At 39.4% G+C, this 27,141-nt stretch overlaps 1 protein-coding gene across 10 annotated transcripts in view; it reads right to left on the reverse strand.

Moving 5' to 3' along the window:
- The window catches only part of NRXN3 (neurexin 3), a 1,780,548-nt gene that overhangs the window by 172,794 nt on the left and 1,580,613 nt on the right, over positions 1-27,141 (reverse strand). For 6 of the 10 annotated variants that reach the window (XM_075530566.1, XM_075530569.1, XM_075530568.1 and 3 more), the window contains one exon: positions 3,186-3,275. The exons of the other annotated variants lie outside the window; for them this stretch is intronic. In XM_075530566.1, coding sequence (XP_075386681.1) covers positions 3,186-3,275 — 90 coding nt within the window. The remainder of the gene's footprint in view (positions 1-3,185; positions 3,276-27,141) is intronic. 10 annotated transcript variants of the gene reach the window in all.

Here is a 27,141-nt window from a genome sequence, read left to right on the forward strand (position 1 = left end):
CCTAGGTAGAGGATTTTTTATTTCCAGTATTTCTGAAATTGCTTCACAATGATAACATCTATAATGACGCCCATCTCTCCTAGTGGAATTATTCTTCCAGTGTTTAAAAATAAAAAGAGACACTGAGAATATTAAAATAGAAAATTAAATTACACTGGCTAGAATTGATCACTCTTCTTCATTCAAGTTACCATAGTTTACTTCTTAAAAATTATTTTTTGCTTGTTCAAGCCTGACGCGTGCATCAGGAAAAGGTGGAAATGTGTCCTGGGCTATAACTTTAAGTTGCCCTCCTGGCTGCTGCTGCTGTCCCAGAGATATCTGACTAGTCATGTCTTGGGAAAAAAATAAACACCTAAGCACAAGGAGAAAAGAAAGGGCTTGTTTGTGGTTGAATTTTTCATAGCATTGTGGGGAAAAAATTGTTTCGTGGTCTGTTTCCGGTTAGATTTGTGTTTATTCTCTTTCAAGATCCTTGGGGTAAGTGGTTGGGCAAACCAGCAGTCATGAAAGAAATCACTCTCATTTTTCTACCACGGCTTCACTAATCACTTATCTCAAACAGGGGTGAGTTCATGATCATTGGCCTTTACTTACAACCTCATCCTATGAAGGATTAGAAGGTCTGAATGATGGAAATTTACTTTTTATCACTTGTCCATGAGTTAACTCAAAAATAGAGATCTCATCCTGATCTCTTCCTATGATCAAGTGTGTCTTTATCATATGAATGTAATACCTATACTTATACAAATACATATATATATATATATATAATAGGGGTGTGTTTTTCCCTCAGATTGAGAATTGATCTACCATTAGTAATATAAAATTGGGTTAATAATAATAATAATAATAATTTTAAGCTCTTTAAGAGTTTAAGGTGACCAGACTTTAACATTGGTAAAGCGGGACACCATTGATAAACCTCGTTATCTTTAATAATTATCTTTATATTACTCATTTAATTTGAGTGTTATAATACCACTACAGAACTTTTAACGGGTTACTTTTTTTTTTAATCCTCATCCTCATGGAAGTCATTAATTGTTACCTCATTTGGACATCAAGTTCACATACGGATTCAATTAAGTCTTTGCACATCTCCAGTCAGTGTTGCTCAAAGACTAATTAAATAAACCTCAGAACACCCTTGAGGAATAAACAGGATTATTTCTCCTCTCCTTAGATGGGAAAGCTGAGACATAAAGAGGTTAAATGGATTGTCTAAGGTCAGAAAATAAGTCAATAGTAGATTGAGAGCTAAAACCATCTTGGAAATGCTATGACTCAACTCTCTTGCTCAAAGACAGGTGGAACTCCAAAAAGGCCTTCCAAGTACTTCCTAAAGCATCTCACTCATGATCCTTCCATGTATAGCTTTGTACTTACAGTCTGTATAAACCTTGGAGTACATATTTTCTGTTCTTTTTGAAAGTTAGCTAGGCAGGGGAAGAGGTAAAGCAATAAAGATTACTCACCCAAATGGTTTTTAAAAAGTAATGTCAGTGAAAACAATGGAGAAGAGAGCCTTACTGTTTGCAAATCATAATTTTCAATATCATATGCATATAGACATAGAGATATATTTGGTTAACAAACTAAAATGCATTCTTCCAGCCTAATTACTCAAACACCTCTGCCCAAATCCCCTCCCCCTCCACTTCTTGGGTAATTGAAAGCATTCTAATGAGTGTCAACCGATTAGAAGAAAAACTAAAAGCCTACTAATAACTTTATAATGCTTATACAAATGAAAGTGCCTGGCATGGCATGCTATTCAACTTAAGACTTCAAAAGGCAATGGAGTAAAAGAAAATATTATTAACAGAACATTGAAAGAAACCAAAAAAAAAAAAAAAAGTTCTCTCAGGCACATGAGACTCAGACATGCAACTAGTTTTCTTTTCCTTTGTTAGAAAGTGAGGCAGTCATTGTCTTTAATGTTAAAGGGACTTTATGAGCTAGTGATTACTGAACAAAATTATTTGCTTTTTAGAGTTAGTCTTAATTTATTTTTAATTAGACCACATGCATTTAAAACAGGGCAAACAGTTAAGACTCAGTGAGGATTTTCAGTGTTTAAAGGTTCAAATGTTTTCATCCAACTTTAGAACAATGGTAAGATTTAGGCTTTTAATTTTTTTAAAAAATGTATACCAAGAAATTTATCAAATTACATTTTTTTGGGTATATGTGTAACTCCATCAAATCTCTACAGATGTTAAGAACTTAACATTTCAAGGCAAGAGTAGCTTACACTGACTGGCTCAGGAAAGAATTGAATAGATTTCATAAAACAAAATTTCCAAAACAAACAAACAAAAAATTGCCTTCCCTGAAAGACCGCAGCTTGCTTCCTAGCAAAGAGAAGCCACACAGAAAATTCTAACCTCCGTGCTAACCGATGCCCTCTTTTAGTAACTGAGTGGTTGTTTTCTTCAGCAAATCAGAAACTGGTTTGGGCTTTCCCTTGTCAACTCATTGTTTTAACCTCTTACACTTTTGTTGTATTAAAAAACAACACACGGGCACCACACACCCAAAGTGTAAGTTCAGTTCTTTCTTTCTTTTTTAAGTTTCAGTCAGCAATCAAGACTAGGACACAACTTTGTAGTTTGGAATTTAAAGGCAAAATTTGTCTTTCTCAGTTTTTGTTTAAAAACAAAGGTTTAAAAAGTACTGTTCCCCTTCTAGCATTTGTTTTAAGCAGTTTAAAGTTACAAAAACCAAGCTGTGAGTTTCTTGTGTTTTTTTTTTTCTGAACTATGATACGGAGAGTCGAGCCAAATCAGCCTGAAGATGTCAGTTTAAAAAGTACTTTTGAAATTTCTTTAAGATGCTTTGGTATAAGAGGTGATTTAAAACAAATTAACAAAGCATGTCATGCAGTGGTTAGAGTTCCATAAGACACTTTTTAAAAGAGGTTCTTAGAATTTCTTATTTGTGGTTGTCATACGGGTGCCAAGCGAGCTGTGAGTCCCTTTAACTGTATTTTCATGGCAATGTATTATAGCATGATTTATCAACATATGGCGGGTGGAAGCTGACACAAATTATAATGAAAATTAAAACAGTCATTTATGCAGCAGGCGATTATCCTTTAAGAAACATTTATTTGCAGGCTTTAAAAATGAGGGTTTAGGATCAAATGATTTTAAAATGAAAGTGCTCGCGACGGTTACCTTTTTCCTGTAGCCACTCCTCTACGGGCCGGTTATATTTGAATGGGATTTTCTGTTTTACCATTTGGAAGCGCTCATTATCAGTGTTGCCTTTAAAGTTTAAAAAACAGCTTAAAGAACAATCTGAAAAGTCAATACGTCATTAAAAAATACATCCTAGGTTTCGGGTTTGTTTTATGAAGTGTTTAGAGAGAGGTCAATCTTTCTTTAGTAGAGGTGGGGTGGAAGTCACTCTGCCCTTCGTTGACACACGGGGTGGGGTCAGGTTAGTCTTAGCTATGCAGTGCTCCACTGGGCTTTGAAAATGGGACCTGAGAGACGAGCAAGGGTGAGTCTCCCTTCATGCGACTTCATGTCTGCCGGCCCACACCTTAATTGGACCAAGGTAGGCTTAAGGATCAGATTGACCCATCAGCAATTTCCCTGCAATACTATGTTCTTCCGTCACATGACTACTATACATATAGCTCTTGTCTTTGACACTACTTTACCTTTGGGCAGAAAGAAACTAGGGAAGGCAGTGTAAGTTTTGGTGCCAAAGGGAAACTTCTTATTTAGGCAGGAGGCCCCAAATCGTATGGTCTACGTTAAACACAAACGGCTTTCAAAGAGTTTGTGGAGAAATGTCATGACTTATTCAGTCCATTCTTCCACAAGTTTTCAAAACCTCCTCATATGTAGGCTACCGTAAATGATCATACTTCTACTGCTTCGGCCATGCATTTGCTCCACATTTCAAAGAAGAGAACCCAAAACCAATAACTGGGAATGAAATTCATACTACCTATAATGCCAATATATTTGCTCGACTTTTGAGAACCTAAACTATCAGGAGACACGGACTTGCTGGGCTTTCTCTCTCTCTCTCTCTCTCTCTCTCTCTCTCTCTCTCTCTCTCTCTCTCTCTCTCTCTCTCTCTCTCTCTCTCTCTCTCTTCTCTCCATTCTATAAGAGTTCTTTCCAAATCAAGCACTCATACAGCCTGTTTGGTACACATTTTTCCAAGCATGACATACCTAATTAGGTTCAAGGCTCAAAGACAATGCTTTTAACAGCATGTACCCCACCTTTCTCCTTTCATGAGTTGGCTGCTCCCTGACTGGACAGTCTTTCTAATTAAAAGAGATGTAGAGAGTGGTTATTGTGCAGCTCCAGTGGATATACATCCACTTCTTAATTATTGACATCATTAGGTCCCATAAACCAATGTGAAGATGGAGGCTGACTACATCAGGTCACAAAATAAAGGCTCAGTACATCATTGCACAACTGGCGCGTTTTGGTACTGCGTGACTGATGCATCGCATCGCTGCATAACTGACAAAACACTTTAAGACTCACGGCCCAGGCAAGTTGACACATAGCCTTAACCATCGCAGCGGTACTATTATCTCATCACACCTTGGCATTTATTTTTGCCAGGTGTATATGACTAATGAACAAAAGTATTCAGTAGAGTTGTGATATTGTCACGAATGCAAAATGTTGTATAACAAGCTTGGCAACCTCTTCACACAATGTTCTTTAAATTGCCAAGTAATGAAGCCATGCTTTGGGGAGTGTTCTGCTCTGTTACAGGGATCAAGTAGAAACTGGTGAATTATTTAAATCTCTTACGTTGGGTCCATAGTCCTACAGTGGCACCAAGGGAATCCCACTCCAAATTACGAACATTAAAAATGAATTCAAAACCTCAAAGCAGGTGACCTGGAAAGCTTTAAAAAGAAGTTCAAAGGTCATAATAAAGGTCAGAATTGATTATAACATCAGACCAAGGGAATGAAGGCAATGTGATGACATTTCAATCATAGGGCCACCTCTAAATAGGGATTCTGATTGAGTAACATCATTCCACATGTGCCTAACCTGGCACCTGCCTTTGTCAGGGATGGGGATAGGGTGGCAGGACCAGCACAATGGAGGCAATTTGTAAAATTTCCCTTTCGTTTCTCCTATGAACAAGTTCCAAGAAGGTGACTCATTACATTTATTCTCCAAGAGTAAAGAGACAAGGGACCGTGAAAAAGACAACTGTGCATCCGCTTCCAGGCTGTATTATCTGGCTTCTTTGTGGCCTGACATAGATCATACTGTAATAATACTTTCTGTAAAGTCCAATAAATATAAAGAACAACACTGGGGAATTCCAAACAATTATATAAACTTTTCTTCTTTTCTTTAAAGGGGTATTTTTCTCAGAAAGGAAAGGTGGGGTTGACTGAGAAGTTCAGAATGACCACATCTTGCCTCCTCTAGAATTCCATGGAGGAGACAACACACACACCCCACACCCCAGACTAGTTTTACCTATTCACACACACACACACACACACACTAGTTTTACCTATGATTATCCTTCCCGGGTACACATAACTCTGAATCCAAAACAACCTTGAGCAAACTCTTAGATATTCTCAAAGAAAAGGACTATGGACCCTATCTTTCCAAAATTTCTGTTTCCAACCTTAATCCTACTCTACAGGTGAAGGGCATCCCAAGGTTGTCCTTCACCCCATAATCGTTGCCCTCTCTCAGGTGTTAGTCATGGCATAAAGGGCAAATCAGAGTGACAGATTCACCTGGAATATGCTCAGCAACTTTCAGCTTTCTCTACACATTTTTTAAGCTAACACATTAAACACAGTAATAACCTTCATTGCACCCACTACTGTACCGTGGATGAAAGAAGTCAAGTTCTCAGTAAGATTCAAGGCAAAATCAGAAGTAACCCAAAGTACCAGTGCTCTAGACTCATCAAATACACTGATTTACTTCCTCTACATGCATAGGCCTCTCTGCCTCCTAAGGTTTCCCCCAGTCGACTATTTTTCAAATCATAAGTGTGATAGAAAATCATTTGGGGACACGATGTAGGTCAGGAAAAATAATTAATTAAATTAGATAACCAGATGAGTGACATGTTGGAAGGACAGCATAGCCAGGATTCAACCTTTGACCCTTTTGAAAGTCAGAGAGTCATTCTTCTCCACCTCATCTTTAAAGACATTTAGGAATTTTTTTTTTTAAGATTTCCATGCCAGACTGATAGTACCTGGCACGAAAGATAGCGATCTTGCATACTGCTAAATGCTCTGAAAGATGGAAGGTCATTTGAAAAACCAAATTGTTTTAAATATCCCAGATTAGCATTGCTCTTAGTCTCTTTTCATGTTCTTTTTTAAAATTTTAATTTATCGCAAACATTAGTAAGAACTGTTTTAGAAACATGTGCACGAGAATGAGTTCATTTGCCCCGAGCCCCATTTGCTAAGCTAATTGAAGAGCAAACAACCTTTTAAATATAAGAATTTCTAAACAGGGACTACTCTGCAAGCTGAGCAAACCTAATCAAATCCATATATATTCATCTTAAATCCTTAATAACATTTAGTTTTACATATCATATAGCAGCCAGCATGGAAATTTGAACAGAGTGAAATCAAGTCTTCAACAGAAAGTGATGCCATCCTTAAGACAGATGGCCTTGTGAATAATAATGTCATAAAGAGGGCTGTGTGCATTATGAATTAGACCCCCCCCAAAAGCAATGACTGCTGTTCTAACCACACTGAAAAGTCTGTAAATTGCACTAGTATATCCTCAAACAATAATCAGTTCTCCAAATACTTATACACATCTAATACTCATATAATTAAAATGAATTTTAGACAATAACAAAAAAATAATTTAATCACCAAGCACATTTTATTCTATTTCAAATAAAGGTGAATGTATGTCTGTGTGCATATACATGTGCAAATATTCTCATTAAGTTTTGATCAGCAATTGAGATTTGTGTGTAATTATTCTCCTGTGGTCATGTGCATAAGGACTGATGAATCTACTAGCAAGTGTTTCAGCTTCTGGAGACATTAACACATTGTGCTCATGAATTATAACATTGCAAAGAGCAGATTGCCAGCATCCTTCAGACCCAACTGGTTCATAGACAAAGTTTCAGTCTTTATGTAACACTACCTCATAGCTCTTATATGGAGATAGATCTATTTTAAATAAAAGGGGGAAAAAAGGAAGGAGCAGAGAAGACAAAAAAGCAAGTTCATCTCTGAATAATTTCCTAATGCATCCATTTTATTTTGTAAGACTCTGAAATTTAACAAAAGTAAAAATTCTTTCAAGACCTGGAAAGTTCTTCAAGAGATGTCTTCTGTAGCACAGCAAGTAACTCTCACACTGTCTGTCTCCATGTCTCTGTTGGTCCAAACTGAGGTTTTGCTCATTAGAAATTATGTTAATTGTCTTAGAACCATAATTAAGCTACATAGGAGTTAAGACAATGAGCTTTGGGCACAAACTTGCTTACCATTTACTAACTGGGTAATGTTGGGCAGGTTATTTAGTTGCAATCTCCACAGTCCCAGTTCAGTATAGGACTTCCTATGACAGGGAGTAGAGCAGACATCAAACTTGGGATATCAAATATATCCAATTCGTTTAAACTATTAGTTGAGCAGTTTCCTAGCGACTAAACAGAAGCACATTTGTGCCATGACTTTAGCAAAGTGTCACCCCTTCGGATAAAAGATGACCATTTTCTATTCAGCCACACAAAGTTTCGCTTGTAACGTTCGACTGCTGAAAAGGACACACTCTACATATACCCTAAATCTTCTGGCTTGTGCTTTTTCAAACACTTCTGAATTATCTAAGATGTACTTAGCCCCATTTCCCAAACAAAGTGGGTTTCTGAAACCACAGAAAGTAAAAGAACAATTCGAGCATTGACAAACGCCATGTCTGGGTCCAGCCACAGGTAATGATGATATACTGCTGCTACGTTGAGAAGGCTCCGGCAATTTGCACCTGGCTGGCAGCAAGTGCTTTCTCGCAGGTAGACTATTAATACCACTCGAAATGTTGTCAAGCACATGGACGTGCTAATGGGAATATCGTAACAACATTCATCTGGGTAAAATTAATGCCAGAGGTATTTGTGCATTTTGTTTTGAGTTCTAGAATAAAGGAAGAAAAAGTTGTTTTATGGCTTTGTTGACACTCAAAGATGAAACGGCAGGCCTAATGAACAGTCAAAGAATGAATACTGTGTACTAAAGCCCGAGGCCAAAGAAAATCAATATGAGTAGGCTCGTGTTGTAGGTAGTTCAGAGGTTCTTACTGGGTCTCTGTCCCCAAAGAGCACTTTGTGGGTTTGAAAACAAATACATGACACTAAAGGATAGGAACTGGGGACACTCAGCGCTCAGCTCTGAACCATCCCCAGCACTGGGCCTGATCAATTCTTTCCGAGTCAGAAGGAAAGGTGGCGGGCTACCCAGAGGGCGTCTAAAATGTTTGGCCATTTGTAAGTGATGGATGAACCTAAACCAAGAACTAATAGCTTGTATTTACAAAGTGCTTTTCAACCAAGGAACTAAAAATGCAATTATAGCGTCATCTCATTAATCCTTACAACATGCCTTAGTGCCTGAAGAGAGAAAAAAAACTATATATATATATATATATATATATATATATATATATATATATATATATATATATATATATATATATATATATATATATTGTGTATACATATTTACATACAGTGTGAGCCTTGATCCTTTTTTTAGCGTGCCAAGGTAAAAAAAATTAATCTCTTAGAGCAGAATACTGACCGGCGTGGTGACGTGAATTACTAGGCCCAGAGCACAAGGGAATTATTAAGTAAGCCAACCTTTCTTGACTCACCTAACTAGCATCTGGAGCCAGGGAGAACGGCCTTTCGTAAATAATTATATATTTGTCCCATATACAATGCGGATCACCCATGTATATCCTGACTTGGATGAAGAAGCTCATTGCTACATGTCTTCTGGGTATGCTCAGACATGGAAAATATAAAAGGGAAAATATAGGCTCGTTCTCTTCCGGTATCAAAATCATAGTCTTGATTTTCCAACTTTTAAAACTTAAACTCATGGCCATGTTGTCAATTCTAACTCATACTGACCCTGTAGGACAGAGTAGAATTGCCTCTTAGGTTTTGTAAGGCTGTAAATCCTTAAAGGAGAAGAAAGCCTCATCTTTCTCCCATGAATCAACTGGTAGCTTTGAACTGCTTACTTTATGGTTAGCAGCCCAACATTTATTTCCTAATTACTTAATAAATCCGTTCATTGGGGGATCTTACACTTCCTATAACAATCTACACGTCAATTGTATCAAACACTTTTATACATATGTTGCCATCATCATTTTCAAAACATTTTCTTTCTGCTTGAGCCCTTGGTATTAGCTCTTCTTGTTTGCCTCCCTCACCAAACTTCCCACCTTCCTGGACCCCCTGATAAATTATAAATTATTATTATTATTTTCATATCTTATACCATCTGCTGTCTCCCTTCACCCACATTTCTCTTGTTTGACCCCCTGGGAAAGGGGTGTGTGTTAAATGTCAATCATCATAGTTGGTTTCCACTTTATTCCCTTTCTCCCCTCACCTTCCACCTACTTTCATGGCATTGCTACTCCCATTACTGTTCCTGAGGGGTTTATCTATCCTGGATTCCAGGTGTCGAGATCTCTTATCTGTACCAGTGTACATGCTCTGGTCTAGCTGGGTTTGTACGGTAGAACTGGGGTCATGATAGTGGCGGGGGGGGGAGCATTAAATAACTAGAGTAATGTATGTTCGTTCAATCGGTGCTATGCTTTACCCTGGTTGGCTAGTCTCTTCCTGTAACCCTTCTGTGAGGGAATTCCCATTGTCTACACATGGGCTTTGGGTCTCCTCTCTGACCACCATCACTTGCATCAATATATTTGTTTGGGGTCTTCTGATGACTGATATCTGATCCTATTGACACCTCATGATCACACAGGCTGGTGTGCTTCTTCCATGTGGGTTTGTGGCTTCTCAGCTAGATGGCTGCTTGTTTATCTTCAAGCCATTAAGATCCTAGATGCTCTAGCTTTTGATAGCCAGGCACCATGTACTTCTTTACCACATTATCTTATGCACCCCATTTTTTCTTTAGGGATTGTGCCAGGAAGGTGAGCATAACAGAATGCCAGGTTATTAGGACAAAGTGCTCTTGTGTTGATGGAGTAATTGAGTAGAGACCCAATGCCCATCTGCTACCATTATACTTAGTATTTAAATATAGGTATATAGACCTATACCCCTAGTAATATATTTTTATCCCTATTAATATATTTACATATTTACACATGCGTGTGCCTGTATTTGTCAGACCAGCACAGTACCCACACTGTGTCCCCAGCGTTGTCCCCGGAGCACCAGGGGCCAGTGAGGGCGCAGCCCGACAGTCAACTCACTCTGCCATCATGAGTGCTCTTTCATCTTTGGGGGACAACATCTGAGCTGTTTAAAATCATGATGGCTGAGGCATGCGTGAAGTGCTGCATGAATCCTGCCTCAAACATGTCCTAGATCATGAATTGGGGCAATTTACTTCATCTAAATGGGCCTCAGTTTCTTCACCTTGTGGCCAAAAAAAGGATGAAGAATATTTCTATTCCAAGGAGACATACAAATTAAATATGATCACTCAGGCAAGGATGTACAGAGTTGAGGATGGAGTTGGGAGCGGGTTCATGAGTACGGATGTAACAATTAGTGCACCGGTCACCGGTACCTCGCCTTTCCTTGCATTGTGAGATCATTCTTAACTCTCCTCTTGAAACCCATTTCTTCTAGAGTGTTCAACCACTTTTATTTTTCCATGAAGATGCTTTCAATTCCAGGAAGATAAACAGCATTCAGAGCAAGGTGATTGTGACATAGGTATGTATGCACATCATTTAAAATACTATTTTAAAGCAAAATTTAATAGAAATTTCTTTGAGATGATAGACAAACCTAGCATTCATTCATTTTAGGAGCCACTTTCAAAAATAAAATATATACTATAAACTTGGGAAGAAAGAAACTGTAAAATTCACTTTCCTTTTTCAAATATTGTCATTTTCTTCCCTCTTGTAATTACTCTGAAATAGGTACTGAACCTAGACTAGCCAATTTCAATGTCTGCATTTTGTCTATTGCTTTCCTGGTAAACAAATTTAATATATTTGTGTCTGCTTTGTCTTTATGCTTTAGTTTCTCCCAATGTAAATGCCGGTTATCATAATAGCAGCAACGTAGGACTGCTGTGACAATGAATGGAGGAGGTTTTTATAAGGCACTTAATCTAATGTGTGGCACATAACAAGCTCTCAATAGATGGATTATTTTGTTGTTATTATTACTAGTACCGGATTCTGAAGAGTTAAAGTACAAAGAAGGAAAACTCAGAAAAGATTGCAGAATTTTTTAGTATCATACTTTTTGAATTTCTTTTCATGGAAACCTTAGTGTTTGTTCTTTAGTCATTTGACATATGATCCCTTCAATATTACCCCCAGGCGCCTTTCTTCTTATCACTTGTTTCCTCCTTGTTTGAAAAACCATCGTGTGATTTAGGCCTCACACTTTCCCATGCCCACACCCGTTCACATGTCTCCCCTCCCAGTTTTCTTTAGTCTTGCTGTTTCTTTGATTTCTCTCCATTCACCCTCCACCCCTACTCTCTACCTTCTCTCCTCTCATTGCTCTTTTGCTTTTATTTTATTTCAAGGACTGGACGTGAAACTTCACACATCCTAAGCCAGAATGCTAGGCTGCTTGATAAAGTAAATAAATCTGTCAGTGATGGCGCATAGCATGTAATAGAGGTAGATGGTGTGAGACACTTTCATCGAACAAGAAATAGGGACATGCTCAACCCCATGAATAGGTAAAATTACATTCCAAATGACATTTCTGGTACAACATTACTCTGACGCCATAGGTAACTCATGCCAAAAGAAATCTTCCATGTTTATCTTATGGAATCTTTAGTCTTCATGAATCTTAGGTCTTTTAGACCAACCTTGAACCCAACACTGCCAATGAATATATATTCCAAATCGATTTTAAAGCAGAACAAAACAACAACAACAAAACAGTAATCAGGTTCCCTGCACTAGCCACCCATCATTGGATTAATATACTGGCTTGTGAGAGTTATCACAATAACCATATCATAATACTATCACATATGAGACTTGTTTCAAATAAAATCCGAGGCAATTTTCAATTGAATTACTTCCCAAAATATTTAGCCATCTTTCATTCATTTAATAGACTTTTGGAATGTCAAAGTAGAACTTTAATTATATCCCATTAAACTTATCCTTTTGTTTCATAACCACATCCCAATCTGATTTTTTAAAATTTAATTCTAAGCTTTTTTGTTTCCAGTAGAAGATACATCTCTTCGTTTTGTGTCATCTGCAAATTTGATAGGCATGTCTTTTGTTCATTCATCCTAATCTCTTAAACAATACACACTAGCAGAAGCCATGTGGTGCTTTTAAATGTCTAGAATCATTTGATACTGCCCACTGTAAGAAATGGAACTTCTTTCTCCCAAATCTGAATGTGAATCTCCAACTTTGACTTAAAGACTCACTTCTAAACAATAGGGTAGATGTGAACAGCAGTAGGCAGTTTACTTAAAAAGCACTGTGACTTTCTCATGCTTGTTCTTAATTTTGGCTCATTTACTCTGAAGAAGCCATCATCATGTCATAAGAGGTCCAGTTGGCTGAGAGTGGAGACCTCTAGCCATCAGCCAGAAGGGAATTCTGAGCCTTTTTAATCAACATCCATGTGAGTTGTTCTTCTGGAGGCAGCTTCTCCTGCTCCAAATGAGGCTTGAGATGCCTGCAGCCCCTGTTGATACCTTGAGTCCATCTCAGAACTGCTCAACTTCACAGCTACCACATCTGTGCTTTAGTAATGGTTGTTGGTTTAAGCCACTAAGTTTTGGGATTAATTTGTTATAAAGCATTAAACACTAAGAAACTGTTCAACCAGAGGTAGGTGTAAGAGTACTTGCATAGTCTTTGCACACATTTTTCTATCACAGAAAATAAAAGTCATTAAAATTTAATATGCCATCTTCGTCAGTAACCAAGCTTAGCCATGCAATCAAAGAAAATGCACACTGAGGGCGCCTCGTCAAGCAGTCAAAGCAATTCACGCAAAGTCACACGTGTCATGGAAGACCTGTGTCGGCCTTAATCATCACCCAGTTCTTTCTTAAAAGTTAGATGGGTACCAACATATCTGTGAAACGGAGCATTAGAGAGTTTTATATCAGTTCCTGGTTTTCCCCCCTCCTAGCTTTGATTTAGACTTTTGTCATAATTTCTTAATGAATTTGAGTTGGGTGTGGAATTTAAGTTCCTTAAGCATCTCAGTAGCGTTTCCTCATGGGGTTACTTGCTAACTGCAAGGTCAACATTTCAACCTCACTAGCCACTCCACAGGAGGGAGACAAGGCTGTCTGCTACTGTAAAGATTTACATTCTCAAAAAACCACAAGGAAAGTTTTCCTCTTTCCTATTCCATTCATTACAAGTCAGAAGCAACTCTATAGCAGTGAATGTGAGAAGTATATTGGGATGCTAAGCATCTAATGTCTAGCAATTTGAGTCCCTTTAAAGAACTCTCTGACCATTCCTTTGTCTTTTGAGATTTACAGGATCTTCCTATTTGTTATATTTTTATCAGCCTTTATGATGTGAAGGAAATTCTCCTGGTTAGAGACCCTATTAAGGAAGCTGAAGGTGTGTATGTGAGGTTGGGATCATGGAGTACAGAAAACCATCCCCAATTCCTCTTAAAGCAGTATTTTGTTTGTTTTATAATGAAATAAAAATAAGTTCCTAAAAGTAGAAGTCATTAGAACTTAGAGTATATAATATGAGCAGAATCTAAAAACTTAAGGCTAATGAGCTCACAGCTCATCTAAGAATTATTTTAAAATTTCTCAAGCTCATTAGGAGCAAGATTGGAAATAGGACACACACGCATTAAACCGAGGCTAGATCTTGAAGACCCACCTTCCCCTACACAGGTATTAATTAACGAATTCTCTACACCCTTATGTGGTTGGTGCTGAGGCATTACGAAAGCTTTTTCAAAAACGGAACCATTTGGCAGTCGTGCATCATTTAGCACTAGATTCAAAGGCCAGGTATATCCTACTGCAATGTAGTACAAGAACAACATTTTCCCAGTGCAGAAATAACCCCGGGGAATGCAGTGGTTGAAGTATAGCTTGAATTCATACAATGCCTCGTTAACTCTCCTTGGCAAATTAATTCAAATTGATTTGTTTGTGAGAACTGCAGCATGGCCTCAAATCTGGCTACAAACAAGAGATAATGATAAACAAAAATTGACTGAGTTCTAAGAAAATGTCTGAGGAAAAGTATGGCTCAGCATGGGGGCTATTTATGGATCATCACTGTCTTTGCTAAAAACTAAGAGAGGGGGAAGAAAAAAAGCAAAGAAAAGGAGAATCCACACTCTATAGGGCTGACACATTTCCTACACTTGATCTTAGCCAAAAGGCCGAGAAGCGATGACACATTTCCTACACTTGATCTTAGCCAAAAGGCCGAGAAGCGATGACACATTTCCTAAACAACACTGCTTATCATATGTAACAAGTACCAAAAACAAAGGCAAATTACTTAGTTGAGCACATCAAGTGGGAATAAAAATAGTAATTTTTAAATGGGAAATTAATATTTAATCTTGAAAAAAGCAATTAACTCAATTTAAAATAAAATGATCAGGCAAAACGGAAAAAAAAAACCACTAAGGAAAATAAATGCAGTCTGATATGGAACCATGCAGTCTAATATGGAATAATGCAGTCTGATATGGCAGGAAGAGTCAAGAATAATTCCAAAATGGCTTATCCTTAACAAAAAAGTAAGAAACGCTTTATCAGTGGAAGTCACTAGCTTCAGTTTGGGGACTGAATTTAGAGTTGAGAGGGAGAAAGTTGAAGAGAAAAATCGTGATTGCAGTTAGAGTTACTCCCAAGCTCTCCGTGTGTTAAATCACAAATGATTACAATTTCATTCCTAATTTTCTCATGGTACTTTGTCAATCTTCCCCTCAGAGGTTGAGTAATATTTTCCTCCTCTTGATTCTGGGTTTGCTCCTGCCCTTCCTTTGGGACATGCCACGGTGAAAAGTGATCTGCACGTAGAGGCTTGAATAACCCTTGCCTCTGAATGCCTCTCCTCGTGTGCTAGGAAAGCTGGTGATTGCCATGTGAAGATCAGTCACGTGCCTGGAGTTGACATGAACAGAAAGCCTAGTCATCCTGTCTACTCAATGAACTCAGCTCTCTTTGATATTTAAATGAGGCCATCATGGATCATCTAGTTCCAGTCAAGCCAGCTATGAGAGGGAAAACCAAACCAAACCAAAAAAAGTCCCCGTGCCCCACCGACATGGATCAATCAATCACTAAGTTTTGGAGTGATTGGTCATGCAGCAAGAACTAAGCGCTGGGAGGCTGAGAGTCGATCAATGCAGTGCTTATCACGAGGAGCGGTCCATCGAGACCTAGTAAAAATCGCCTGGTAACATCTCAGCCTGTGGAACCAAGGGAATATGTAGCAACAGCCATGGGAATCCTGGGATGGATACAGGGAGACTCAAGTCCCTGTGACCTGTTCTTAGCTGGCACTCCTACTACCTTCTGCATTTTAAAGAAGTTTATCAAATCTAAGGGAAAGGAGGCAATAATCCATTTCCTAAGAGGAGAGGGGGAGATCAAGGCAGAGGAGGAAGATGAATGAGAGAAGGGCTGACATATTCCTGAAGGGGAGGGAGAGTGGGGAGAATAAATAAAAGAGATAAGTTTTAAAGATCACAAGGGGCCTAGGAGCTACCGAAGGGGTGCCCAGTGTGCCAAGTTTAAGTGCTTGACTGCTAAGCAAATGGTTGGTGGTTCAAGTCCACAGAATGATTCTATGAGATGAAGACCTGGCGATCTGCTCTCATAAATATTAAAGCCTTGAAAACTCCGCGACGTGCTGTGGAGAGCACAGACTGACTTATTACCCAGACCATCTGGCACTGCAACGGCCATAATTGCTCTCTGTTTATAGGATTCCAAGTAATCACGACCAGTACTATATGGAGAACACAGCATAGGGATGGGAGGAAGGCTTACTAACAGCCTCCAATATACAGATGACACAACCTTGCTTGCTTGCTGAAATCATGGAGGACTTAAAACATTTGTTTATGAAGGTCAAAGATTGCGGTCATCAGGATGGATTACAACTCAGTATACAGAAAATTGAAATTCTGACAATTGGACCAATAGATATGATCTTAATAACGAGAGAAAAGATGGAAACTGTCAAGAGTTTCATCCTCCTTGGATCCATCAGTCATGCTCATGGAAGCAGCAGTCAAGAAATGAAATAACTTGTTACACTGGGCAAATCTGCTGTACAAAACCTCTTTAAAGTATTAAAAGATGTCACAAAAATGTCACTCTGAGGACTGAGGTGTGCATATCCCAACCCATGATATTGTCAATTACTTTACAGGTATGTGAAATTAGGGGGATAAATAAGAAAATTCTAAGAAAAATCGATGCACTTGAATTATGGGGCTAGGGAAGAAAACTGAAAGCATCATGGTGGCCTGAAGAACAAATGGGGCTTAGAAGACATGCAGCCAGAGGGATCCTTAGAAGTGAAAATGGCAAGAATTGGTCTCGTGTACTTTGAAGATGTTGTCAGGAGAGACCATTCCCTGGAAAAGGACATCTTGCTAGGTAAAGTAGAAAGACAGGTAAAAAGAGGGAGTTCCCTCAAGGAGATGAGTTGAAACAGTGGCTGCAGAGATGGGTTCAATCATAGGAGCAATCATGAGGATGGCGCAGGATTGGATTAGGCACATCACAACTATAGCAGCAGCAAAACTTCCAGGAATCCAACGGAGCCCTAGAATGATGCTTACTCTTTTTCTTAGCAAACATTGCCTTTCCTCCCATCTCTATCTCCCTTCTGACAAAAGAAATCAATGTATTGTTCTGCAGGGTCTGAAGAGTAACTGGTTATGATTCATTTCCCCTCTAATCTAGAATAGAAAAGTTTGCCCACCACTCTCCCTCCTAAAAAAGAAAAAATTAATAATAAAGGCGAATTGACTAAAGAGCAAGGCCAGCCAAAAACCAGCAAATGAAGCATTTCTATCTCAGCTTTTAAAACTCAAGCATTGCCCCTTCAAGCACATTTAAGGTGTAAGGGTCAGCAAAAAGTGGCCTTTTAAACTTAAGGAGAAGAATTTGGAAGACATTTCCCTAGGAAGTACTAGCTGGTATCAAAATGTTCTCCCAGGAAGATGTGGATGCTAGCTGGACTCTGGAGAAAAGCATCAAGCTTGACCAAGATCTAGGCACTCAAGGGTTAAAAAAAGCGGAGAGCTAACACTGTTAAATGTTTTGATGGACAAAGCAGGTGACAGTTGTCAATAATTAGAAGTCTGTCTAGGTTTATGACATGACTCAAATAGTAGTTCAGTCTCTCATTACCATGGCCCAAATAGAAGTTTTCCTTTGAACTGAGGTTGATTTGGACTTTTCTACGCTAGCATGTTAAACTTGAGTCGGTAGAATTATGTAAAGATTCTTAATATTCACTAGGTTTCCAGCCATACTACTACTCTGTACTGGGCACAAATTCTCATAGACAGAACTTTAGTTTTATGTTTGTTTTTCCTATAAAATTATAATTTCAACAAAAGGCTTAAAACTTTTTTTTTTACATCTTACTTCCAAAACTTCCCTCCTTACTTACTACACAATGACACCAAAGGCACATTGTTCTTTGTGTGTACATGCAAAGGTATACTGCGAACAAAACATTAATAAACACGCTTCTGTAATCAGTGGATGGCTATAGACTATTTCTCTCAATAATACACTTATGTTCATCTCATTTGGGTGCCTGCAAAAGAGGGTCCAATCACAGCAGTGGCTTCCAAGGACATCTACTGGACAAGCAGTCAGCTCACAAGTTTAAGGTGACCGTTCTCTGGGGGGATTTCAAAGAGGTAATCTTGATAGATTTTCTCAAATGACGTAGGATCATCACAGGGACGTATTAGGGAGAAGTCTTTTTGTACTTGTTTTGCTTTTTTATTAAAAGACCATTTTAATGGGGATTGTTACAGCTCTTATAACAAAAGCGATCTAGCTGAGAGGAATTACTAATAGGCAGAAGATGGATGAGCATGATGGTGGGGCAGGAGCAAGGTGAAAGGAAACAGAGGAAAGATCTTGGAAGCAAAGCTATGTATAGAGGTATAAACATGGGTGTGTACATATGTAAATACATCAATTCATAAAAATAGAAGTATTGGCCTATGTACACATATTTATATGATGATATACTGAGGTAGTGGATGGACTTTGGGACCCTGTTCAAGTCCTCCCTCATGCAAGAACACTTTGTTCTACCAGCCTGGCATCTGCGATGCTCACCCTCCTGGCACAATCTCTGAAGATAAAATGGGTGCATAAGCAAATGTGGTGAAGAGAGCAGATGGTGCCAGGCTATCGAAAGATATATCATCTGGGGCTCTTAAAGGCTTGAAGTTAAACAAACAGCCATATAGTAGAGAAGCAACAAGCCCCCATGGAAGAAACACACCAACCTGTGTGATCAGGAAGTGTCGACGGGATCAAGTAACAGGTATCAGAAGACCCCAAACAAACAAACAAAAACCACACCATCGTGTTGTGAATGAGGGGCTTTGGAGCAGAGAACCAAAATTCATCTGTAGTCAATAGGACATCCCCTCATAGAAGAGTCACAAGGAAGAGATGAATCAACCTGGAAGCAGTATACCTCTGATGAAAAACACAATATTCCTCTGGTACCTTGAGGCTTCCTTACCCCACACTATCATAACCCCAGTCCTGCCTTTCACTGTGGGCTAGACAGGAGAATGTGCACAGGAACAAATAAGAGATTAAAGCCCAGGACAATAGGAATCCAGAACAGGAATGGAAGTAGTTATACCAGAAGGGTAGGGGGAAGGAAGGGAGAGGAGAGGAGGCAGGGGGAACAGATTTCAGTGAAAGACCACCACCACCACCCGCCCCCAAAGGAGATAAACAACAGAAATCATGGGGGAAAGGAGACAGTGGTTGGTAGAAGATATGAAAATAATAATAATTTATAATTTATCAAGGGGTCCCGAGGGTGGAGGGGGGGATAAGAGAGGAGCTGATACCAAAGGTTCTAATGGAAAGTAAATGTTCAGAAAAGAATGATGACAACATATGTACAAATATGCTTGATACAATTGATGTATGGATTGTTATCAGAGCTGTAAGAGCCCCCAAATACACATTCTAATCACTCAGAGTCCTCACGAAATTGATGACCATTGTCATCTCAAATAGGTGTTCTGATTCCCTCCCTCCAAAATTGTTTGATTTGGAAGTTTCGATGATCGCTAAGGTTCTTATAATCCCCCAAACACACAAATGTGAGACATATAAATAAAATGTTAATGCTTCCCATTTTTTAGCCATTTAATTAAAAATATTGGATACATGGTGATACCTATTGGTCATTTGAGGAATGTATCTAAAGCACTCTAGAATCTTTAAATTTGAAAATCTATGTATTGAATATTCACTATATACTAGGCAAATTAGTTGTTTTAGCACATTTACTTATTGGTATGTACACATAAGCATTTAGGTGTGTGTGTGTGTGTGTGTGTGTGTGAGTGTGTGTGTGTGTGTGTGTGTGGTGTGTGTGAGTGTGTGTGTGTGAGTGTGTGTGTATGTGAGTGAGTGTGTGTGTGTGTGAGTATGTGTGTGAGTGTGTGTGTGTGAGTGTGTGTGTGTGGGTGTGGGTGTGTGTGTGTGGTGTGTGAGTGTGTGTGTGTGTGAGTGTATGTGTGTGTGGGTGTGTGTGTGGGGGTGTGTGTGTGTGGTGTGTGTGTGTGTGTGTGGTGTGTGTGTGTGTGAGTGTGTGTGTGTGTGAGTGTGTGTGTGTGTGGTGTGTGTGTGTGTGAGTGTGTGTGTGAGTGTGTGTGTGTGTGTGTGGGTGGGTCATTTGGATATACACTTTGCAATAAGAGACAACATTTAAATATTTGTAAGTAATAAATATCTAGGCTCAAGAAACGATTCAGACTAATTTCAACTAACATTCTTATAATAGAGTTGAACATTTTTTTTCAAACCCAAGAGAAAAAATGAGACAGGTTCATTCTCTTGGTGGAAAAAAAAGACAAACTCTCATCTGTACCATTTTAAATTATACTAGTCAGATTCAACTAGTCTATATTATGAAGACATTTCTGAATCAAGCAGAGAAATGGGCCTGATGACGGAGAATTTTCACCTTTCTAATTGCTCAGTTCCTTTGAATTTCACTCTCTCAGAGACCTGCTTTTATCTTGGCAATAATGATGCAAGAGATGAAAAGAAAGCCTTTGAGTGACTCAATTTGCCTACTCAAGTTCATGCAGCATCTATTGATGCACCAGGGCTGCCTTGTCAAAAAGCACTTAGAACATTAGTAAGGATGAGATGTAATTGGGCAAGAAAGGAGCCGGGTGAGAGGAGGACATGCATTTTTCTTGGTTTGGGGGTTTTATTTCTGATTATCAGGGATGGGGCTTATTTAAATCATACTGGAATCTCCACCAGTATTTAGACTTTGGGCTAGGAACTGGAATTTCTCATCTACTGAAAAACTCCAAGATTTACTTTTGAGTCTGACTCAGAAAGAACCCAGTAATTAGTGAAGAAATGGGTAGATTTCCTCCTCCCTATGCTATTGGATTTAAACATAGCCTGATGGACTCATGGTCCAAATCCTAATCTCTCCTTCCTAGCCCAGGGATTTTTAGAGATACATAAAACATAGTTTTTTGAACATTTTTGAGTGGGCTTTTGTTTTTAGAACAGAGACACCAGGATGTCTGTTACTAAAGGTTTGCTTGTGTTCAAGGAGATTTCCAGGACATTTTGTGTCCCTAAACAAAGGAGCCCTGTGGTGTCGTGGGTGCTGCAATGGCCTCACTAACCTCAGGGTCAGCAGTTAGAAATCACCGGTCACCACTAGGCAGAAAGAGAAGCCTTTCTGCCTCAGAAACAACGGAGGCCATGCTACTTCCTCCCAGGGCAGCAGTTCTCAACCTGTGGGTCGCGACCCCTTTGGGGGGGGGAGTGGGGGGGAAACGACGCTGTCCCAGGAGTCGCCTGATTTATAACAGTAGCAAAATTATATTGACCAAGTAGCAAGTGACCCCAAACCACAACATGAGGAACTGTATGAAAGGGTCGCGGCATGAGGAAGGTGGAGAACCACTGTCCTAGGGGATCTCTACAAGTCAGAACAGACTGGAGAGCCAGTACGTGTTTCCAAAAGATATCGAGGCTTGACAGTATGCAGCCATCACGGAAACTTCTGGTCCCTGGAGATAACAGTGTGCTCCTTCCAAGTACTTAGGGACCAAGAGGGACAGAGGTGGCAGCAACGTAGGAATCAAGGAAAACAGAACAAGAGAAGAACAAAGTATATTCATATTGATTCTTCTATTTAGCCAAAAAATAATTAAACCAACTCTAATCTTAGAAAGGAGCCCCGGTGATGTAGAGCTTGCACCTTCGGCTGCTAACAGTAAGATCAGCAGTTTGAAACCCTCAGCCACTCCGAGGGAGAAAACCAAACCGGGGCTCTCTGTTTCTGGGCATAGTTAACTTCAAATGTAATGTTTATCATCCGATCACCATTTTGACCCATTTTTAAAGTTGTTTCACTTTAAGATAAAAAGTGAAGGGGAAACGCATGCGGATGGAGCTTCTGGGGAATCCCCTCTGACCACAGACCAGGGATGTGATTGCTTTGCTCTAAAGTGCATTGGAATGTGGACTGACGCAGTCGCAGTTAGGTTCAAGTTCAGCCCCTTATCGTTTGCTCTCCCTGATGATCCATTTTACATTCATTCTCGTTTTTATTATTTTCTGCTTTCTCTTCTACTGAGATTTTTATCTGTCTTAGTTTCTGATTGTTGTTCGTGTTTAGGGGTTTAAAAAATATTTTTCTATAGCAAACCCCAAACCAAACTCACTGCTTTGGAGTCCATGCCAATTCATAGCAACGCCCCCCTGGCGGTGTCTGAGACTGTAACTGTTTCCTGGCGTCGAAAGCCGACTGGTGATGATGGGCCAACTCTTCACGATGTGATGGAACGATTGATTGGTACTAGATGCGTACTATATGCCATTAAAATAGTCGAACCACTTTTTAAAATGGTTCCAGTCTCAGAAACCCATTGGGGGCAGTTCTACGCTGTCCTACATGGTCGCTATGTATGGACTCGGCGGCTGTAAGTTTGGGTTTTTTGGTTGTTGGTATCTTAGAGAATGTTAGCTCCTATAGCACAGAGTCCATGTTGGCTCTTGTCATTCACCCCCACCCCACCCCCATTGTGAACCAGTAGAGCTGTGCTCCACAGGCTTTTCAATGAGTCTTTTTCTGAAGTCAGTCTTCCCCGTGTTTCAGTGGTCAAGTGCTTGGCTCCTACCCAATAGGTAGCAGTTCAAATTTAGCAGTTGCTCTGTGGAAGGAAGCTGTCGCAGTCTGCTTTCCTAAAGATTACCGCTTCGGGAACCCTTCGGGGCAGTTCTAAGCTGTCCTATAGAGTTACTATGAGTAGGAATGGATTTGATGGCAATTAGTTGGTTTTTGTTAGTTTGTTTCCTTTGTTTTTAGATCATCCATCCTTTTCGCACCTCTTAGTGAATTCAACCCTATTTGAGGCCGAATATGTGAACTATTTGTGCCGCCCAAGTATTAGAAAAGAGTCGACTCATTCACTCACTGCCCACAAGTCAGTTCTGACTCATGGCAGCGCCATAAAGCCGGCCGAACGGACTGCGCTCTGGGTTTCTGAGACTGTCACTCTGTAGTCCTTAAGGGAGTAGACAGCCTCATCTTTCTCCTGAGGAGCAGCTGGTGGTTTCAAACCGTTGGCCGTGTAGTTAGCAGCTCATCATATAACCACTACACCACCAGGGTTTCTGAGAGAAGAATAGTCATCCAGCTCTAGAGGGAACTGGATTTACTGAGTGAAATGTTCTATACTATTTTGACCTGTGTTCATCAGTAGGGAGAAATCTTTCTACTCCAGTAGACTTAGAGTCTAAGAAATCCACGGGGCAATTCAGTCCTGTTCAATAGGCTTGCTAGGAGTCAGGATAGACTGGACCCCGGTGCATTTGGTTTGAGAAGCTTTTTGTTGGTGGTGTTCATCAGCCACACTGTAGCCACATTCTCTTTTCCCTCCGTCTGGTAGGAAGTTGGGGTTGGAGGAAGAGTTGTGGATAAATTGCAAACAAAGGCTGAGAAGGGAAATAGGAGGAGATATTTTTCCTTAAACTGTGGTTGGGAGTTGGTTAGGTCTTTGAGTTAACAGCTCAGTTGAGTTATTTCAAGAACAGATCTATTAAGAGTATTTCAACATTCCCTTTATGCACTAACTCGGACCTCAAAACTCTCTGAGGTCATAGTGGGAGAAAGTCAGAGGATGAAACAAGTCTATTAGATGTCATTTGGTTTACCTCAATTGTTCCCTGACAGCAATATATCTCTTTCCATGCAGCCCCATCATGTTTTCCACTCCCAAGGCACAGCTCCACCCTACCACCTGGAAAACCCAGTACAGCAAAACAGCTATTTACTTTGAACCCCTAAAGGCGTTTTGGTTCCACTTCAGTTTGTACTTCACTTCTATAAATTCCTATTATATTTGTAACAGCCAATGCCATATACTAGTTTTGTACAGGCTTAAAAATGAAGTCATAAACATTTCTAAACCTTGGCTGATAAAATTTCAGTTTATTTTATTTGACTTTGAAAGTTCCTTTACATTTTTAATATTTTTTAAAACTCTCAAAGATACCTGCATGTTATCTCATATTCAAGTTACCATTATGTCTAACTATGCTGGGAAATTTACAGTTTGAGAACTGAAAGTTATATCCTGTCATCCAAAAACCAAAATAATTTCATAAAATCAAGTATATTTCTTTCAACAAAGAAAATTATCCCCAAACATCTTAAAAGTACTCATCGTATATTTATTATTAGTTTCCATTTTTTAAGTGAACTTAAGAACACTCATGGTTTTTCAACTCTTTGCCAGCAAACCAAGTCTGACTCATGGCAACCTCCCAACAGAACAGCGTGGCCCTGACTCTGGGTTCTAAGACTGTAACTCATTATGTGAAGAGAAAGCCTCATCTTTTCCCCATACAGCAGCTGGTGATTTTGAACTACTGACCTTGGGGTATATTACTCTTGTATGCATGCAAAATATGAAGTCAGAGTCTTTAAGAATTCCAGTGTCATTAAGTTTTGGATCATCTACTATAAAGCCACATTGTCCCTCCATGACAAAATGCTTAAACATTCATCTACTAAAAAAAGATGAGTAGTCCACACCCACCCAGGGGCTCTGAAGAGGAAAATCCTGGCGATCTAATTCTGAAAGAGATAGACCTTAAAAACTACAGAACACAGGTCTACTCTGAAACACCTGGGGTCATTATGAGTCAGACTTAGGACAACACGTTTGGTTTGGTTACTGTCTATGACTCCTTCAAGACTGCAATAGAAAGGATTAGAAAAAGGACCACTTTGTTGAGCTGTAAGAAGTCACTCATAGGAACCCTATAAGATGGAGTAGAACCACTCCTTTGGATTTCCGAAACTGTACATCTGTGGTAGCTACATAATTGAGTGTCAATTTGAGGATTAAGAGTGTAGGGGTGGAGTCTAGGCTGTTAAACAGGATATGGCCAATGAGATCTCTGTGTGGGGATGGCCTTCCCATGAAGATTCTGGGAATTGCTGAATGTTCCTCCGTGGAGGTGGGAGACTCTCTGCTCACCCTGGAAGACATAGCAGCTGACAAGACACATGAACCCACTCTGCCACCCTGATGCAGCCGTGAGTGCTGGGGAAGCCATGGAGAGTCCCCCGGCGATGCTGAGATGTTTCCAATGCCACTGGATCCAAAGACTTTCTACCTACTGGCCTGTGATCTACATTCGGTGTCACTGCGTGTGTTTTGTAAGTCTGAAGAGGACTGTATAGAGTCCTATCAGACATATGGGCTAATATTGGACTTATGGGCAGGATCTGGACTGGGCTGGAATGTTTTCTCAATGTCCAATTGCTATTGTATATAAATCTCTTATACACATATGTGTGTCCATGGATTTGTTTCTCTAGTCTACCCAGACTAACACAACATCCTCACAGGATCAGAAAGCTTCATATTTCTCCCATACAAAGTTGGTGGTTTTAAACTGCTGACTTATAGGATTGATATGACTCAAAATCAACTCAATGAGAGTGGCTTTGTTGCTGCTGTTCTTTGTAAGGAATCAAGTCTAGTAGTATATGTTTTCCATTATGGTGATGAGAATTTTGACTCTTGAGTAATTATTGTAGTCAATATTGAAATCAACAAAATAGGAAGACAGCCTATTTTGTTTGTTTGTCAATAGTCTTACTTACATTGGTTATTTCAGATTTATTTTGTAAAGTGTATGCTGCATGAGCCCACACAAACACACACACAAATACCTCCAAACTTCCTGCCATTGAATCTAACATGATTCCTAGCAAGCCAGTACAGCAGGGTAGAACTGACCCCTTAAGTTTCTGAGAGGGTAACTTTATGGGAATAGAGAACCTCGCCTTTCCCTGGACAGTGGCTGGTGGTTTTGAATTGCTGACCTTGTGTCAGCAGCCCAACTGGTAACCACCCTGCCACCAGGGCCCCCATTACACAAATGCAGACCCACCTCAACCTGGGTCCTGTTAGTAAGGACCAAGGGAAGGACCCAGTTTGGTCCTTTATAAGAGCAAATTGACAAGAAAAAGGTTAAGGGCAGTCAATGCTCAGAGCATAGAGATAAACCTCTGTGGCGTAGAAGATGGACTTATCGAGGATAACGCTCAGGTGTCACTTGGTACCTTTTGCAGGAGAGCTGTCTCTTGAGAATAAGCTAGGACAGCTATGCCAATGATTAATAATAATAATGATAAATCAATCAATGCAGAATATGGCTCCATCTCTGAAGAGAGAAAAGTATAGTTGAATCATCACAGTTTAGAATAAATAGAAGAAACCAACTTAGAAACATAACAGTGATTTTTAATTCATTTTCAAAACTTGCTCTAAGCAAGATATGATGTAAACTAAATAAAGATGTGATTGGATTCATGTCTTTGGTGTTGAGGGAGGAGTCATAAAAACCGACTCACTGCCTTTGTGTTGATTCTCACTCAGTGCCCTATGCAGGAAGGATTTCCAAGACTGTTACCATGTCTAGTCCTTCTTTGTTGTTGTTTTATTTCTTAATTTAAGTATCGATTAATTGATTGCCTGTTCTGCTTAGGTATTGTTCTGTCTTATCCTGTCTTAACCCTACCAGTATATTTCTACTACTATAAATAGAGGTACTATTTAGAATGCCTCTGGATATTTAACTCATCCATTTGGAGACTACCTTGTTCCTTTAATTCTAAACAAAAATGAAGTAATCCACAAAATAAAACCAACGAATCAGTAAAAGCAATGTTCTAGATTTCAAGTTATGCATGATCTAAATCAGGAGTCCTCCCAGTATAGCCAAGATACTGCTCATTGACATGTAAATCAATTGTATTTGTGTTTGGATTATCCTATTTTTGCACTGAGACAGAGTTAAATAACTAAAGAGAGACATAATGGCTGACAGAGCCTAAATATTTACTATCCTGCCATTAACAGAGTAAAATGTTATTGATAATGTAAATAAAGCAAGGTATCAGAGTCCCTCTGGCCATATTTAAAATCAGGTTGACCCCTTGTTAATAGTGGAGAGCACGTCACTAAAATGGGAAGAATAATATAACCCCGTCCTGTGGTGCTGTGAATAAAATACATGTGCAGACCATGAACTGGACACAGAATAAATTCTGAATCAATGTTCTGAAAGCCAAACCCATTGCGTTGGAGTGGACTCTGATTCATGAC

The sequence above is a fragment of the Tenrec ecaudatus genome, chromosome 14 (assembly GCF_050624435.1).
Source record: "Tenrec ecaudatus isolate mTenEca1 chromosome 14, mTenEca1.hap1, whole genome shotgun sequence".
In the NCBI taxonomy this organism is placed as follows: Eukaryota; Metazoa; Chordata; class Mammalia; order Afrosoricida; family Tenrecidae; genus Tenrec; species Tenrec ecaudatus.